Source organism: Poecilia reticulata, chromosome 5 (assembly GCF_904066995.2).
Source record: "Poecilia reticulata chromosome 5, P_reticulata-male-v2, whole genome shotgun sequence".
Lineage (NCBI taxonomy): Eukaryota > Metazoa > Chordata > Actinopteri > Cyprinodontiformes > Poeciliidae > Poecilia > Poecilia reticulata.
In genome coordinates, this window is record NC_088834.1 from 10947952 (window position 1) to 10965808 (window position 17857).

Below are 17857 nucleotides of genomic sequence, written 5' to 3' on the forward strand. Positions count from 1 at the left end.
GGGTCAATCAGTGTTGCTTCCTAAGTGGACAGTTTGATTTCACAGAAGTTTGATTTACTTGGAGTTATATTGTGTTGTTTAAGTATTCCCTTTATTTTTTTGAGCAGTATATATATACTGCTCAAAAGAAGTATCTTAGATACTTCTTCGTATCTAAGAAGTTGTTCTTTTGTCTTCTTAGATACGAAGACAAAAGAACAAAATGACTTGGAGAATAAACAGTTTTAAACTAATAAGCTTGCGATAATGAATGAGAAGTTGACATGCACTCACCTCTGGTATGAGTGTGTATGAGTAGGGGCTCAAGCATTTGTTGAGTAGTCAGATTTTAATAACATCAACATCTGTACATTTTAAAGACTTGGGCACAGAAGTTTTTGAGTTCATTTCTGTTTTCTTCCAGTTCTGGTAGGATCAGAATGATCCTTTCTCCAGCAGTCATTGAGCGAGAGGCGAAGTACATCCAGGTCAGGTCGCTGGTCTATCAGTGATGCACAGGCCAACACACGGTCTGCGTTTGAGTTTTACTGAGAAAGCTGCTGATTTGAGGTTAAAATGTGAGAATTCTGAGCATAATCCTTCATTAAACCATGCACTTAGGAATATGAACCTGGAAATATTGCAACAAAATACTCCCCCAGTGTAATGCCGCCACCTTAATGCTTGCCGTTTGATAATTTGAAATACATGGTTGAATTTAAGACACATGGTAGTTCCAACAGAATGAAGATCCCAAATTCATCAGAACTGGCTAAAAAATGGATAAAGCAGGCTAACAATTAGACTTCTGGATTAGTTTTCCCAAATTCCTAATTTAAACTCTTTAGAGAAAACGTGGACTTTGGTGAAAACCCAACAAAAACCAATTAATTAAGGTCTGCCATTTCTGATAGGAAGACCACTGTTACATTTCATCTTTTTAATTTTCCTCTCTTGCAGAAGCACATACTTACACACATGCACGCGAGTTTTGGGGCCATCACTCTGCGCTGGACCGAATCCAAAGTATCCATCTAATCTAGCCTCCTGTGTAACAGCCTTTTAAAGTCACATGGTAAATGTTTCACTTTGTGCCAAGTATCGCTGTTCTCTCTGAGAGGATGCAGAAGGAAACTTTTTTCCCTCAATAGCTTCCCTGTCTGACCAGAACGGGACACAGTGGAGGTGTATTCATCAGAACAGTGTAATTGGGGATACAGTGAAACAAACATCAATCTGACAAGAAGGGGAAAAAACTGAGTTGCAGCCAACAGTGTATTGATTTTAGCTTCTGTTTGCCACTCTGCTCTTACACACACGGCCCTTCAGCTTATTCATGTTCAAGAGCTCTTGCCTTATTGATGTGCACGGCAAACTAAATGGCTTGATGTGCTCTCTTTCCGCTTTTTGCATTTATGTTTATTTATTTTTTCAGATTATTTTTGCCTACAGAACCAGTCAGCACTACATCCTTGGCCTGCTACCCGCATTACCTACAAAGCAAAAATTGCTAATACTTTGTTTTGTCAGCAGGGAAGAGTTTTCCATCTACAGTTTCTAATGACACAGCAAGTGAACCTGCGCTACTCCTTAGTCGTAAGCATTTTTTTTAGGCGACTCCTGCACAAGAAAATATCCGTTGGCCAAACAGTGGAAAAAAAGAACAAAGAACCTCAGCAGAATATCTGGACTTATAAGCCTGACGTACTCTTCTTGGACTCACACCTTGAATGAAATTACACACAATATATAGCATAAATGCACTGATAATAAGGAGTTTACACACATCACACACATCATTGAGAAGAGTGTTACGTTAATTTCTGACTTTTTATTACGAATTTTAACTTTTTTTCTAACGTTAAAGGGTCAAAGAATAAAAACTAAAAGAAAACGGTCCCAATAAATGTTTTTCACCGCATTTGATGTTTTACCCTTTTTATTGTTTTTACAAATCAGTCATAATCAAAAACATTTAACAAAAGAAAATGACAGAAAATAAACGTTTTTTTTTGCCAAAGCAAAAACTGATTTCTACAAAATTATGACAATTAAATGAAAATATTTAACATAAAATAAGTAAATAAATGATCACTCAGGATTTAGTAGATAAACCTTTGACTGAAGTCACATCTCAGAGTCTGTGTGGATCGCTCTCAGTCAGGCTTGAACATCTGAACGCTGCAATTTTTCTCCATTCGTCTTTGCAGTAGTTTTGATGTGTTTTTGGGATCATTGCTCTCCGGGAGCACCCAACCGTTTTCAGATTTCAACCATTTGACCCAGACTGCTCCCCTCAATTGAAATTAAATTGGTTTGGATGTTCAAGGAAAAAGAAGCAACCCCCCTAAACTCAAGACACCCCAGTTTCATTGTTCATACCAAACTCAGGTGACCAAAAAAGAAGCGTTTCATGAATTATATTTCAGAGGTGAGGTTTTCAGACCTGAGAACACTACATCAGCTGTAAAGCATGGTGATGGTAGTATCATGCTGATGGCCTGTCTTGATGCGGGTGCATTGCGCAAAAGTGAGTCGAGTTGAGACTGAAACAAAGTCGCGAGTAATCTATGCAATTATCTTGTCACAAAAAAAGGAATAAAATATGCTTAAGGAGATTTCAAAGTTGCACAATTAATCAGTAACACCTCCTTAAGTCAGAATTAATTGACTTAAGTTCACTGAAATCTTCCCAGTAGTAAATGCATGCACATCTATTTGTGAACAAATTTCTTATCGCTTAAATACATAAAATGCAGAAACATACATTTAGATGGCATTACTGATAGTGACTGACTTGGCCGTTGAGTACAAAATTAGACAATTCAATTAGTTTTCTGGCTTGCAGCTAGATATGGCTATGTTGGATTTAATGTTAGTGCCAGACTCTATGAATGGAGCATAACGAACTAGTAGCTCTTTCTGGTTTACTGTCATCTTTTTAAAATCTTGCTCAATTTTACCTCATAAATACCAAACGCTCATCTGACTAAAGCCAAAAGCTCCTGTCACAAGATGTACTTGTACCCAGTTTGCTAACTATAGTGTGCTTCTTTAAGAGAGTTTTACTCAAATATTACTGAGAATATATGAATTTGAGTCTTTTCAGAGTTGAGAAAGTCCACTTCAAACTTGTGCAGCCGGTTCTGGTCTTTACATTTATTTGTGTATCTTTTGTGAAAAAAGAATGGTCAAATACAACATCATTGCATCAATCAAAGTCCCACATTAATGACAATCAAAATGATGATAAGGCTTTGTAAACTTTGCTATTTGTTATTTCAAGAGACCTTCTCACTTGAACAAGGATTTTATTTTTATACAATTTAACGAAGACATGCATTTCTCCCTCTGGCTGTCAGGTTTCTATCAGGGTTTTTTACGTCTCTGATGCCTTTTTACACATTTGTTTTAAGGTTCATTCAGTGTTTTCTTCTCTGAGGACAGCGGCCAACCCAAACAGATGATGCTGAACGGCTTCACTTCACTGCAGCCGGGTTTTCCAGAAGACTTCACACTGTCAACAATGTCAGCAGCAGACTGCTCATAGGCATGTACATCTTTTAGAGGCTCTCCTTGACAGATCATCCTAGATAGACACTTCGTGTTCCCGCTTCAGCCGTTTTTTTCCCCCTAGGTTTTTCTTTTTTTTTCATTTCTGTTTTTCCTCCTGCAAAATTAAACTTCTCACCCGTCATCATGGATTTCATTCTCAGTCAGGAACCCAGAAAAATAGACTTTTTTTTCTCTCTCTGCCATTATTTCCTTCCTCATTATGTACCCTTTTGTTTTCTGACTGAAAACATACAAACTCAGCTTGTCCACAGCCTTCACTCTGGGAAACAGAGGCAATATCCTATCAAGGGCACAGTTTTCTCCAGTATTAATATGTAAAGCAGAAGGAAGGAGGAACTGGTGTCACAGCACTCTGTACTATTCTAGTCAGGGGTGGAATTGCTATAGATTTTAGGAGGCTGATGGAAGTGGGACATGCTGGGGAGAGGATGAGGGGTCTGAGGAGCCATCCCGACTGTCAGATCAGTCCTTCTTCCCCCTGAGGGCTCTCCTGTTGAAGGGCCAATACACTTACTGCTGTAAAAGATAAGAAACCCCAGACCTCTTGGACTAAAGTACACCCCCCTAAATAATATTTCTCTGCAGTACGTATATTGTTCTGTTTGGTACACCTGCACGTGTTTCAAGCTTTCGCTATTCAGGTGGTTATTTCATGACGATGTCTGTGAAACTCAAGGTTGCCAGGTGTCCCTTGTGTTTGTAAATTAGTGCACTTGCCTCCCTGCCTGTCCATGTCGATCTTCATTTTCAACTTGATATACAGTGGCTCTCAGTACACTGCCACGAATTAGGCCCCTCTCTGTTTGACCTCCAGTAGTAAACAAGGACAAAACAAGAAATGATTACAAGAGCCACATCTTCCTTATTTTCTTTTGACTCTATCAGGCTGCACAGCTGTGCTGTGATTGCCTTCAATATTTTCCTTAACAGTGTGACGTGTGCTGTGAAAGAACTTGTTTTATTTATTAAGAGGCAAAAAAAAACCCATAGGTTTTAGTTTATTCAGATTTATCTTTCTGGAGTTGATTTATACTATTTTGCAGTATGAGTCATAATGATGCATGGTGGTGGCTGCATCATGATGGGAAAGGTCAAGCAGTGAGTCTCTGGAATTAATCACTGATTACTATATTTCATTAGAGAATTGAAATAGTACTCACTTTTAACAATTATGTGCAACAAGAAAAAGCAGTGGATGAACATTTTCTGCTGACTGTAATAATTTGAGATTTGCGTAAAGTCTATTCAACATTAGAATAAAACCCTAATTCTTCACGTGCCAACATCCAATCTTATTGACCTGAGTTTTTCTTTGCCTTGAAAGTTACAAACATTGGTAGCATTTGTTTAATTGCTGAAAATGTTTATTTCGTCCGTTAGTGTTTGATGATAGCTTTAGATAGAGCTTGGGTCAAAAACTCTCCAGATAAGATTGTATGTCAGTACATAGGATTAACAAAACTCCCTCTTTTAAATTAACTGGCTCAGTTACCTGGAAGAGGCTTATCCCACTAGGACCAATATTTGTCATCATGGAATGAAAGTAATCACTCAAGACAGTCTTATATTGATTTGTTACTCATCCTTTTGGAGGCAGTCCATCACTTACAGGTCATAAAAGTTTTCCTTTCAACTTGGCATCCACCTTGAGTGACATATTTCAGTTCTGCTTTAAGTTAGAAAGTTTCAGACAGCTCAAGTCAAATAGGAAGAAACTGAAGAAATTAATACAGCATATTTCTGGATTAATTTACTGGCACGCTGGTGAAGATGTCTTAAAAGTATCACCGGAGCAAATAGTAAAGATTAGCAAAGATTGGGGGAAAAAAGAGGAAACTCTAAAGATCAAGGTTTTAATTCGAGCACATGTACTGAGTCTGGAAAAAACAGTTAAGAAATAATTGACTTAAGCAAAATCACCAATGATACCATTGGTGTCACCCCAGTGATCCCTTCAAATAGGGCATTTTTAAAAATATGCCCTACTTTTTAAGCTACACAGTGGGAAGGATGTTAAGTTAAGAGTTAACCAGTTAGAGACCGGCATCCTGGGGTCATCAAATGTCCACCACAACTATTTGGCACCGTCTACATGCTAATTGGTTGTTAAGGAATTAAACAAAAAAAGGAAAATACGTTTTTTTGCTAAACTCAACTGGGATTTCAACTAAAACTGTTCTTTGGTCAGATGAGACTAAACTCCAGGTGGATCTGTTATGTAGGAGAAGTGTGGAAAAGCCACATGTTAACTATGATGGGGGCTGTGTGAGGATGTAAGGATGTCTTTCTGCCAAAGGTTCTTGTTAAAGTCCATAGCATGAATGCAACTCTTCAATCCAAGGACATTTTAAACAAAACATATTTCAGGAAAGTGAAAATAGGTCACCACAAGGACTTCTGTGATCTAAAATGACCATTAGAGCACAGAAATGGTTCCCTGTTGACTTAGTATAAAATCAACCTTTTTTTCCCCATCACAGTCCACAGGCATAAATCCTGAGGAAAACCTATTTGCTGAGCTGAAGAGAGCAGAGCAAAGGAGAAGACCCAGGACTCTGAATGATCTATAGAGATTGCACAAAGAGGAGTAGATCTCTCCCTCTCTGTGCATTGCTTCCACCTTGTGAAATGTTGAAAAAGAAGAGTGAGTTATGTTCTAATGACAAAGGGGGGAGGAGAGGCTGCACAAAGCGTAACTGCAGGGGTAGCAATCACTGCTAGTGCTTTTATTAAAAATAATTATTACATTACATTCCACAGATTAATTGTTCTCCAATGAGGTTCGGTTTAACTTTTCAGTGTAAGTATGTGTTCCTGCAATAAAAAGTAATTTATTCTAAGGCTTTTATGAGGTGGCCGCCACTTCGCGGTGTGCAGCTTAGATTAAATGCGATCCTGTTATTTATTTGGAGTCTTTTTCTAACCTATCTCTGTGTGTACCTGTCCCCATTCACTCAGCTTTTCTGGAAGACTTATTCTAAGAATCTAATTATAGCGAAAGGTAATTAAGTTAATAGCTCATGGAGGTAGCGTGTTCTCAGAAAAGCGAGATGGATGCCGCGGGAAAGGAGAGGTGATGAGGGCACACCCTCCGTGTTTGGATTTACCTTTTACAAACACCTATTCTCGGGGAGAGAAAGAGAGAGAGAGAGAGAGAGAGAGAGAGGAAGAAGAGGAGGAGGAGGAGGGAGAGTTTGCCCCACATCTTCACAGCTAAAACTGTCTCCGTCGCTGAGACAGTCCGAGATGGAGCCGTCTGTGGGCAACGGAGCGCAGCGTTTCCACTCATGGATCCACACAGAAAAGGAGGATTTTGGTGAAAAGCGAATATAAACAACAAACGGAGTCCGAAATCAACCCCGCTTTCATCCACCATATGGAATCAAACTTCATATTAAACTATTTTAAAGGTAAGATAGTTTTGCCGAACATTGTGTGTTGTGTGCGTAAAATGTGTTCCACATGTACAGTGGCCGCTGTGTTGGGCTTTCATTTAACAAAAAGTCTATAGTGTAGAGAAACGCTTTCTGGAAACATTAGTTATATTATAAATGGCGTATTTTATGTATAATTTATGCATGAAAAAGTTACAAAGCACCCAACAAAAAGAAAACACTGGAATATTTTGATCAGAACCATTTATGGCAGTTTCATTAACGGGGTTTAAAACTAAATAAACTTTAATTGGAAATATAACAAAAAGAAAAACTGCCTGTAACTCATCTAACTTCCTATTAGTACTAAAAAATTTACACATAACATTCAGAACACTTAAATCATAATTGAAATGTATTTTCTTTTGCTCGTTTCTTTTTCCTACTGTCCTCATTCCCATTATTTTTCATGCATCATGTGATTTTTTTTTTTTTTTTGCTAATTGGAAATTTGCATACATTAATTCAGTATATCAATGAAAATCATGAAGAGTGCCTGAAATTTCCACCTAATATTACTGGACTTACTGGGCTTTTTACCAGTTTAATTTGAGCATATCAGACAGATCTAGGGCAATCTAAAAAGTCTGAGGTTCCAGCCTTTAAGCATATTCTTTCTATTTCCAGTGGAGACTAGAGACGCATGACAGTTTTGATTTTATTATGAAAACACAGGGTGCTTGACATTTAAGAGGGTATTCTTGTAATCAAATTCAAGCAGTCTCTTGTGATTCCTGTCCTATAGAAACATAATTTTCAGGAAGGATGCACTTGCCTCAGAAAAACAAAGCGGCTCTGGAAACATCAGGTTGAATCATCAGAGAAAATTGCAGTGAAAAATGTCTACAGAGATAGACAGACTAAAAAAAGACAAATGAAACGAAACAACATGCAAATATGAGGCTTGTTCAATTGGAAATAGTTTAACTCACATTAAATATTTACCATAATCTGCAGTGTTTTGCACATTGTTTCTGTTTTTTTAAATTTTGCCTTCCAGTTTCATGAGTGGTGAGCAGATGGTAACACCAAGACTACAGCAAGAGGATTTTTTTCCCCACTATTGTCACTTATTGACACTGGGAGATTCATCCAGGATTGATGTTCTTGTCCTTAATAGTCTTAACAGGCAATGCTTGGGCTATTGATTGTTCTCTCTCTAGCCTCCATCTCTACAGCGCGTAGCATGCTTAACCCTTGCAGCGTGATTAAGCAGCCCTGGTATCATAGAGGCATGAATAGAAGGGTAAATGAGATGAAAATGTATCGATCAGGATAATATAATACCTTTTATTCTGGTCTTGAAGGACAGAACAGAAAGGAGGTAGGGTAGAGTAGAGATAATTGCATTATATGATTTGTGTCCTTCTAATGCAGAAATGCAAAAGGGGTTTGCAACCTTATTGGGCCACTTAGGCTATCATTACAGCTGCTCAGACTGTGATTAAGAGAGGAAGCCACTGTAGTTAAATGTATTGGTGCATTTTCCAGAAATCTGGTGCTATTACTGGATTAGCCACCATGCAAGATGTTTGTCATGCAAAGAATTAGCTTTATGCATGATTCACGACAGTGTTGCTCTATAAAGGCCCTTTTGTGTTGGATGGATCTTAAGCTCATTTCATTTCTGTAATGCAAGTTTTTCTCCTCTATATAATCCTCTGCATGCATGCTCATTTTGATTGAATGTGTTTCCAGATTTTCTTCTTTACTCTGTTCCCTTTTTTCCAAACCTGTCAGGTTCTCTTGTAGCAACAGCCTGAGTCTGATTGGGAACTGATGTGTGTCATGGGGATATGGTGAGGCGATGTGCACAAGCTTGTGTGAGAAGAGATGTGGCACCGTCAGTGGAGGAAGAGGAAGGGGGACAGGTGAAAAGCTGGATCTTTACTCATGGCTGTGCATGTCACTCTTGTTCTCGACCCTGTGGGGTCAAGCAACCCCGCAGTGCCCGGACAGCTGCCACTGTGCCTGGGAGACAGCCACTGTGTTGTGCTCGGACGCAGGGCTGCGAGAAATCCCAGAGGGGATCCCACCAGAGACGGTTTCCTTACACCTGGAGCGCAACTACATCCGGAACATCCCAGAGAGTGCCTTCAGCCACCTGGTCCACCTGCGGGACCTCTACCTGTCCCACAATCGCATCGACTCTCTCTCCTCTGGGGCCCTGCGGCACCTGGGACCCGACCTGCGCCTGCTGGACCTCTCACACAACCAGCTGAGGCAGGCCAGCAGGGAGGAGTTTGGGTCTACTCGCGCCAAGACGCGGCTCTATCACAATCCCTGGCACTGTGACTGCACTCTGCAGGAGCTAATGGAGACTCTGAACCTGGAGCCCGAGACCGTGAACGGGATCATCTGCGAGAGCTCCGTGCGGGGTGTGGGGGAGGGGAGCCGGTGGGAGGACCCGGGATCACCAGGCGAGCACTCAGGTCAGCCGCTGGTCAAGCTGCTGGACTCCGGGGTGAACTTCTGCAGCCTGCAGAGGAAGACCACGGATGTAGCCATGCTAGTGACCATGTTTGTGTGGTTCTTCATGGTCATTGTGTACGTTGTGTACTATGTCCGGCAGAACCAGGCTGAGGCCCGGAGGCATTTGGAGTACCTGAAGAGTCTACCCAGCCCACGTAAGACCCCTACAGAGACAGACACTCTGAGCACGGGCTTCTGAGCTGAATGCTGTTGAAACTTAACATTCAGATGCCATATTTATGGAACGTGACTCTGAAACGCTGACAGAAGTTACTGAAGTTACCAACTATGGAGGGAATTAACCTTTTACAGATTATTCCTTTAAATTCTTATTCTAAACATTTATTTTCTTATGACATTTTTGTTTTTCAGTTTTAGTACAAAATTTGACATATTTTTCAACTTGTACTTTCTGCACTGAGAGAGGAGAAGTTATGAAAGCGCAGCAGGTAAAGATGAGACAAAACTACGTATGGAGAAAGACTTTTTGAACTTAATAACATTCTGTCTCCCTTTGTAGCCCCTCTTTTCTTCTCCCTCCATGCCTCGTACTCTGCTCTTTATCTTTCATTAGGTTCTAATTAGGAGATGCTGACCAGCTGACCCCTAATGAACACTTGAAAGGCACTAATCAGTTGGAGTGTGTTTGTCAGGTGTACAAATTCAGATGTGTGTCCTGCTGTTTTAGTCATCTGTATGTGTGTGTGCACGCATACACGTGTGTGTGTATGTGGTGTTTTTAGGCACTGTCACGGCCATTCCTTCTTTGAAAGCCCTGATTTTGCACAGATCCTTACCAGGCCTTCAGTTTTAGACAAACACCACACTACTCATCTAAACGTACTCTGGACAAGCTGCAGAGGATGTGCTTTGTCCTTTCGCTGCAGCAAACAGTTTTTGAAAAATATCAACAGACGTAATAATTGGTACAAAGAAATTTTGAGCTGAGTTAGTGAAATAGGTTGCTATCTAGAGGTTTTGCTTTAGTTCCTATTTGTGTTTGGGCTACTGGAGTCTAATTGTGCCACAATTCAACAAAGATCTCAAACATGAAATGAACAAAACCAATGCATAGATTATTTAAGTAAGTACAATTGTCTTGATAAACGTGACTACATGGATTTTAGGTATGGCATGGAAGTTTCAGAGTTTTTTTAATTATCTTATGGCTGTGGGCTGTAGAACATCAGCTCTACCAGTCAAAGCCAGAGGTCCCAGAGTTTACGTGCTACATAAGAAGCCACAGTGACATTGGGGGAAATAAGTTGGCGGCTGCTTACCGTAGTTGCTAGACCTGTTGTGGCTCAATATTGGTCTATACATAAGGCGCACCGGATCATAAGGCGCACTGCCGGCTTTTGAGGAAATTGAAGGTTTTTAGGTGCGCCTTTTAGTGCGGAAAATACGGTATGTATAAATATAATTTCATGCTTTATTTGCTTTATTCAATTTGGAGCTTTTTGTTCTCCATAGTTTACCACATGGACTCTATCAGAACTGCCTCCATTTTTAAAGACGCTGAGAAAATAATCACATCATTTATTATTAAAGAGCCAAACGTTTTGTTGTAACATGTTAGGAAATCTGTCTAAATTAATAAATTTCTTCTCTAATTTTTTTCCACATATTGAGCTAAAACCCCACTGGATTAACAGCCACATTTGATTGATTTTCATGAGGGTATTGCAACCATACTTATTGTACAAATAACTCCAGCGTCCTCAATGGGATATGTTAGTGTTGTCTTAAAATATTAATGCAATTCTAATGTACTACAATAGGAGATCTAAAACAAAATCCCTATTGGCAATTATAAATGTAGAGAAACGGTTCAAAATATGGTTTGACATAATAAAAATTATGTTCCCTTAATTTATGCGTCTGCATTAATGTCACAACATCAGATGCTCTTTGCACATTTATTTTGACCAAAAATGAATAAATTTAAGAAAAGAATGACCCAAATAAGTGTCTTGACATTCAAATTACACCCAAGTAAACGTGTTGGGAGATGAATGAAAATAGAGTTCATGTAAGTGTAGCGTTATGTACGTTTTTGTTTGTTTGTTTTCAGAGCATTGCATTTATTAGTATCAATGTATTGTAGGTTTTGGGTGGTTTGAAAAATAGCAAAACATTTTGAATGAGATGCCAGAAATTGTGCTTGACCCGCCAGAGTTTTCTCCAGCATGAAGAAACACAGTTCTCCCCCCAACCCCACCTGTTGCTACCAAATGCCACAAAGCTGGTTGAAAGAAACCCAGCAAATTTTTTTCTTGTCCCCAAAGTTGGACAAAAATTGGAATGATGAACAAACAGAAGGAACCTTATCCATAACTTTTGGTAACAATATGTCAGTCAAACAGCTGGCTGCAGCCTGTAATAGCATACTGTGAAACCATGGTACAGGATAACATGGTTTCATGTTATCCTGTACCATCCTGTATGCTACTTGCATAAAAAAATCTAAACAAAAAAAATATATATATATAATGGTCCAGTTGTGTCCTCAAGCACTCAGGTGTGTCGACAAGAGACACATCAAACAGTTGCAGGAAACCAGCCCTCTGAATTTGACACCTGAGAATCTCATTCTAACTCATGTCTTGTGTATAATGTTATAACTAGATGTAGCTTACATAATAATACAAATTATTTGTGTTGCAGACATAATAGGATGCAACTGAAGCCATACATCTGTTTTATTTAAAATAAATCAGTTGTTCATCTTGAAAATCATATCTGCTTTACTTCAGTCAATGTTTCCATAAATTTGTTAAATTCTTTCTTACTTTGTGAAAATAAAGAATTAATAGGGAATTGAATGGACTGATTTATGCTTAATATGTAAACAATTGTGTACAAATTCATGATCAGACTGTTATAACTGTACCTGGATTTTATCAGACAGTTTTAGGTGCAGAAGCAGAACTTAGAATAGGTCACCTATCTGTGAACTGTGATGTGCTAAATGTGGTGTGCATGTGTTGTAGCCCACAGAAAAAGGCTGGCTGCATTGTGTCTACTCTTTAAATTAGAGTCAGTCGTTATCACGTTGGTAAACCAAAGGCTAAAAGGGAGATGAGATTGGACAACTCTGACCTTTAAAAAACAAGGGTGTGTAGCAATGTGGGTGTTTACTGTTTGTCACAAATCATTCATCTAAATTTCATGCAACATATTTCTGTATCCTTCAATGGACATTTTGTATTGAGTAAACCTTGGACCAATTTTTGCTTGCTGATGATTTGGACAAGCCAAATCTCAAAATCTAAATATGTCTACCTGTTATAGTCTTTAGCTGTGGGATTTCATTTATTGATGTTGATGTTTTGTTTGAATCATTGCTTTACTTTATTGTTTCCTGACAACAAATGATTCAAATCTAAATAAACTTTTGCGGTGCCTTGCAAAAGAAGTCACACACTTTTATTTTGTAGAGCTTTTTGTGATAGACAAATACAAAGGTGTGCTTAATTGGGAAACGGAAGAAAATGATGCATTTTTGGCAAAAAATTTAAAAGGCTATTGAGATGTATTAGATGTATGTTCAAGTTTTAACTATTACATTAATATGCTTAAATCTAACCCACCTCAATTTGGCCCTGGTCTGGTGGTTATCCTGCTAATAAAGGACACGTAATGTGTCTCCAATTTTTCGCAGCCTCTAACAAACCTTCTTTCAGGGTAGCCTTGTATTTTTCCCCTGTTCAAAAAAAAACATCCACATAGAATGATGGTTCCATCACCATGTGTTGCTGTGGGGGAGGTGGGGTGATGTTCAATTTTACACACGTAGCGTTCAATTTTGCTCTCAACTGGACCAACTTCTTAAACATGTTTATTGTGTACACAGCTTGAGGCAAATTGAAATGAGTCTTCTTTGACTACTCTTTCATGAAGGGTAGATGTGACATAACCCACCTGACTGGTAGCTATTTGCTGTTTCTCTAGAGTTACCTTCAGACTCTTGGCTATTTAACTTAGTGTGTTTTTGGCTGTCTTGATGCTATTGGTCAGTGACATCTGAAGGCCTTTGATGTTAGTGTATTTTATTTAAGTTTATCAGATAAATGTGCCAAAAAAAGTCTGTATATAACCATCCTGCAGTGAAACACGGTCGATGCAGCATCATGCTGTGATGCTGTGAATGAGATAAATGAGTATAGACAAAAGATGGCTGGACGTATGGAGATAAATATACTAGTTACATATAATCTAGGATAACCCTAATCATAATCACATGATTATAAAATTATTATGGAACAAATTAAAGAAACTAAACATAAAACAAACAAAAAAAAAACCCACCTAAATTAGAAACATTTTAAACTACTTTGAATAATTAACTGAGCCTGTTTGATAACTAGGACCAACTGTGTGATTGAACTGAAATGATTTTTGTTTTGGTGAAGTGCCTTAAGACATTTGTTGTGAATTGATGCCATATAAATAAACTAAATTGATTTGAATTACTAAAGTAAGAGAGTACTATCAGCTGATTGACGATGGAGGAATTCCCCCATAATTAAACGTCTAATGTTATCAAATGTATCTCCCTCTAACACACGTAGAGAGAGATTCTGGGAAGCATAAGTTGGATTTCTAGATGCCTGATTTAAGATGGATGGATGTGTTAAAAGGATAAAAACAAATAATAAAAAATTGGGATACATAAAAGGATATAAAGAATACATAAAAGTGATAGAAGGAAACGTTTTAAAAGCTGCAAAAAACTAGAGATTTTTGTAAATGAAGAAAAAAAAAGTAAAAATTAGTTTTACAACTCTTATAGCTGAAAAGAAAAACCTTTCCTGAGTTTAAGCAATAAAACAGTTCTTGTAACTACTGACAGCTCTTTTCATGTTTCCTTTGGTATTTTTTCCTACAATTTTTTTTTGCGATACATTCCAGATGATTGAGGTTGGAAGATCTCAGTGCCATCACCCTAATGTTTAACTTTAGGTACAAATTTTCTATCAGATTTAAAACATTATTACTTCCAGTTAGAAGAACATGTTGATTGATTTAAATGATTACCATTTAACTAAGTACTCCTGGGGTGTGAATATTTTTGACTGTACGTTAACAGGAAATTCAATAAAACTCAACTTCAGTCTGTTGGTTTTTGTCATTTATTTCCAATTTACATTAATTAAAACTTAACAAAAACAAGTCATGGTCATAGTAATAAAATAATAATAATGCTATTATTAATAGTTCTATTATTAATAATAAAAAATATACACAACCTCACACATTTGAACCCTCTGTGCTGGAGTTGAAACTGGAACATTAGTGAAGTACACTCAGTGTGTGTGTGTGTGTGTGTGCGTGTGTGTGTGTTTGTACATGGAAGCAGAGGGTGTGTGGTGTGTGAGGGGCAGGAGGGGACGCGGGTCACACTGGATGAAGGGCAGCAGACAGATTATATAACCAAATATACCTATCTCAATTTGAAAAGATATTTGTAAACTGTGAAAGTTTAGATTTTTTTTTTTACTGTGAGGTAGTTTTAAGAAGCCAAATCAAATGTTTGAAAAATAAAAATCAATTTATTCCTAACTAAATTGATTACAAAACTCTATCAGTCATGTTTGTTCATGTAAGAACGGTTATAAATCACAGTGAAATCCAAAATCCCAGAACAAAAGGGTCTCTAAGGAACGCTCTCTCTCAATGCATATATACACTGCTCAAAAAAATAAAGGGAACACTTAAACAACACAATATAACTCCAAGTAAATCAAACTTCTGTGAAATCAAACTGTCCACTGATTGACCCGACGAGGGTCCCCGTTGTCAATCAGTGTTGCTTCCTAAGTGGACAGTTTGATTTCACAAAAGTTTGATTTACTTGGAGTTATATTGTGTTGTTTAAGTGTTCCCTTTATTTTTTGGAGCAGTATATATATATATATATATATATATATATATATATATATATATATATATATATATATATATATATATATATATATATATATATATATAAAAAAGTCACTATATCAAAGTCTCAGGTTGCTTAAAAATACAAAACTGTTTTACAACAATAGCACCATTGATTTTATTATAGTACACAGTAATTTTGATACACACTATGGTTGGAGAAACAGGAACAACTGCACATTCTATGGTATGCTGAAATATTTTTGGTTTCAAAGAACAATAAATTCTTTATTTGTTTGTGACACGAATAATGGGATGATCATAAAACAGGAGGAAGTTGGTGGATGAGGCTTCTTTTTCTTTAAAATATATATATATTTTTATCACTTTGCAACAAACTCAGTCCTACCACACCTGGGAGTCTAACCTAAACAATAAATAAATAACACCAACACATTGTTCTCTCTTGTTCCCTGGTAAGCTCCTATTCTCTCCTCATACTTCCTCCTTTTTGTTCATAGATATTGGGTACGTGGGGGGGGAGTTGCCGTTCACAAAGAGTGAAAAAGGGAGGGTTTAGGGAGTGGAGGGGGTCCATGGGGGGGGGAGCAGAGATGACTGAAGGCAATGCTGCGGATGGATCACAAATGACAGTTTGTTGGTGCCATTCAGTGCAGATATCCTACCGAGTTCAACTTGGAAAGCACTTTTTTATTTAGAAAAGAAGTCCCACGTTTTAAAAAAGTGTCTTGATTTTCTTTTTCTCTCTTCCTCGCCTTTTCACCAACGCGTGCTCCTCTTTCGTTTCCCATTTTATTTAATTTTTTTCAAGCAGCCGCTCTTTCTTCCTCCTCTTCGCAGCTGCTCATTCTTTACAAGAAGCAAACTGGCCCAATATCAACTCCAAACTCCTGATCTGCTCCACCGATATCCATGGGGGCAATGTCCACAATGGGCAGACGGGAGGTCTTCTGCGACCTGTATTCGAACACTGTCTTACCCCACTGCCCTGTGTGTCTCTGCAGGAGGGGAAAAAAAGCCATACAGAAAACTGTTAGCATTTGGTTTGCCCCCTAGAGAGCACAAATACTGTACTAGCAAGACTGCATACCGCGCAGCCGTCTTCCATGACACTGTAGGTGAAGCGGCTGTTGCCCTCGGCTCTGATCTCCACATCGTTGGAGCCTTGCAGCAGGACGGCCTTCTTCAGGTTGCCTGTTGAATCATCCAGGTACGCCACGCTGTTCTTACAGTGGTAAGTGAGATTTTGGGAGGTCTCTGTTGACAGCAACCTCAGGAAAGTCATCTGAATGGAGGCGGTGTTGGGTGCCAGGCTGTCGTCACCGTAACTGAACTGCATTGGACAGACAATAACACATCAGGTTATGTTCCTGGTGCTTCATCTAGTGTTTTTAAATGAGCTAATGCTTTGAATGTTTGATTCCATGTATTATAAATCTAAAAATGTATCGTATTCGTCATATTTTTTTATATTTAACAGCAAGATTCCCATATTCACTTTCTAAATTTTACAACATATTTCTTGTAACTGAACAAAAGCTGCTGTTTCATGTCTTGGCGTCTGTGTTAGGTATTGAAAACCCCATGCTATTTAGCTATCAACGTCCTGTAGTGACTCTAAATTGTGTGTGATGTTTGGTTTGCAGCTGTTTTGCATGATGCGAGTGTCCTGGGAGGAAGGATGAAGAACCTTTGTCAGGATGAGGTTATAAATTTTTGTTGGGACATTACCTTTTTAAAAATTCACTATGAACACGCTTAAAAAAAGTTACCTTTGATCTTTAAGCCTTACACAAACTAGAAATAGCTAAATAATGTAATCGATTTTGTAGGAGAAAAGAGTAAAGTCATGTTGAAACCTATGTATTTTTTGTGAAATGTTTGTCTTATTGTGTGGTATATGTTTCATTGTAAAGCACTTTCGGATTTGTATCTGGTAAAAAGTAAACAACACAAATACATAACTCTTTCACAGTCTGGACACAGGTGGCTGAACATCTGCTCTGATTGCAGCTGGGAGGCATTCATGTATGAAGACTTTGATGTCTGTAAGTGCTTTGGGGCCCTCTAGATCACCCACTGCTCCTTGAGTAAGAATGATACATGCTTTTACACCAGCCTCTCTAAAAGTTGCGACTAACACCAGAAAGATTTGCCACATTTGCTGGTTGACACTTTTTCAAGAGGGGGTCAAACGAGTCACTAAATAAAGCAACAAAGTTTCCAAGTTAGCTCTTTGAGTAAGTAAGTAAAGATTACTTAGGAAGTGCTTTTCAATGTTTCCAATGTTTGAGAACTATTTTCTTTTTCATTTCATTTTTATATTGAGAAAATGTGTGTGAATGAATGTTCAGGATAGCTCATCGTTAATAGCAATAGTCAATGCCATTCCATTAATATTGTCTATGTCTTATTTTTATCTGTTTCAGTGCAATACCATATTGTGGTTCAACAAATAGTTTTATTTATTGTGCTTTATAAATGAA

General features: G+C 38.2%; 2 protein-coding genes across 3 annotated transcripts in view; one reads left to right on the plus strand and one right to left on the minus strand.

Moving 5' to 3' along the window:
- Nucleotides 1-6140: 6140 nt before the first annotated feature.
- Nucleotides 6141-14577, plus strand: LOC103464418 (leucine-rich repeat-containing protein 3-like). Its single transcript, XM_008408499.3, has 2 exons — nt 6141-6965; nt 8730-14577. The coding sequence occupies exon 2, from the start codon at nt 8797-8799 to the stop codon at nt 9658-9660; it is 864 nt and encodes a 287-aa protein (XP_008406721.2). The 5' UTR covers nt 6141-6965; nt 8730-8796; the 3' UTR covers nt 9661-14577.
- A 926-nt stretch (nt 14578-15503) lies between these two features.
- col2a1b (collagen, type II, alpha 1b) overlaps nt 15504-17857 on the minus strand; it is a 51771-nt gene continuing 49417 nt past the window's right edge. For both annotated transcript variants that reach the window (XM_008408501.2, XM_008408500.2), the window contains 2 exons: nt 16462-16704; nt 15504-16369 (listed from right to left, as the gene is read on the minus strand). In XM_008408501.2, coding sequence (XP_008406723.2) covers nt 16223-16369; nt 16462-16704 — 390 coding nt within the window. In that variant the 3' untranslated portion in view covers nt 15504-16222. The remainder of the gene's footprint in view (nt 16370-16461; nt 16705-17857) is intronic.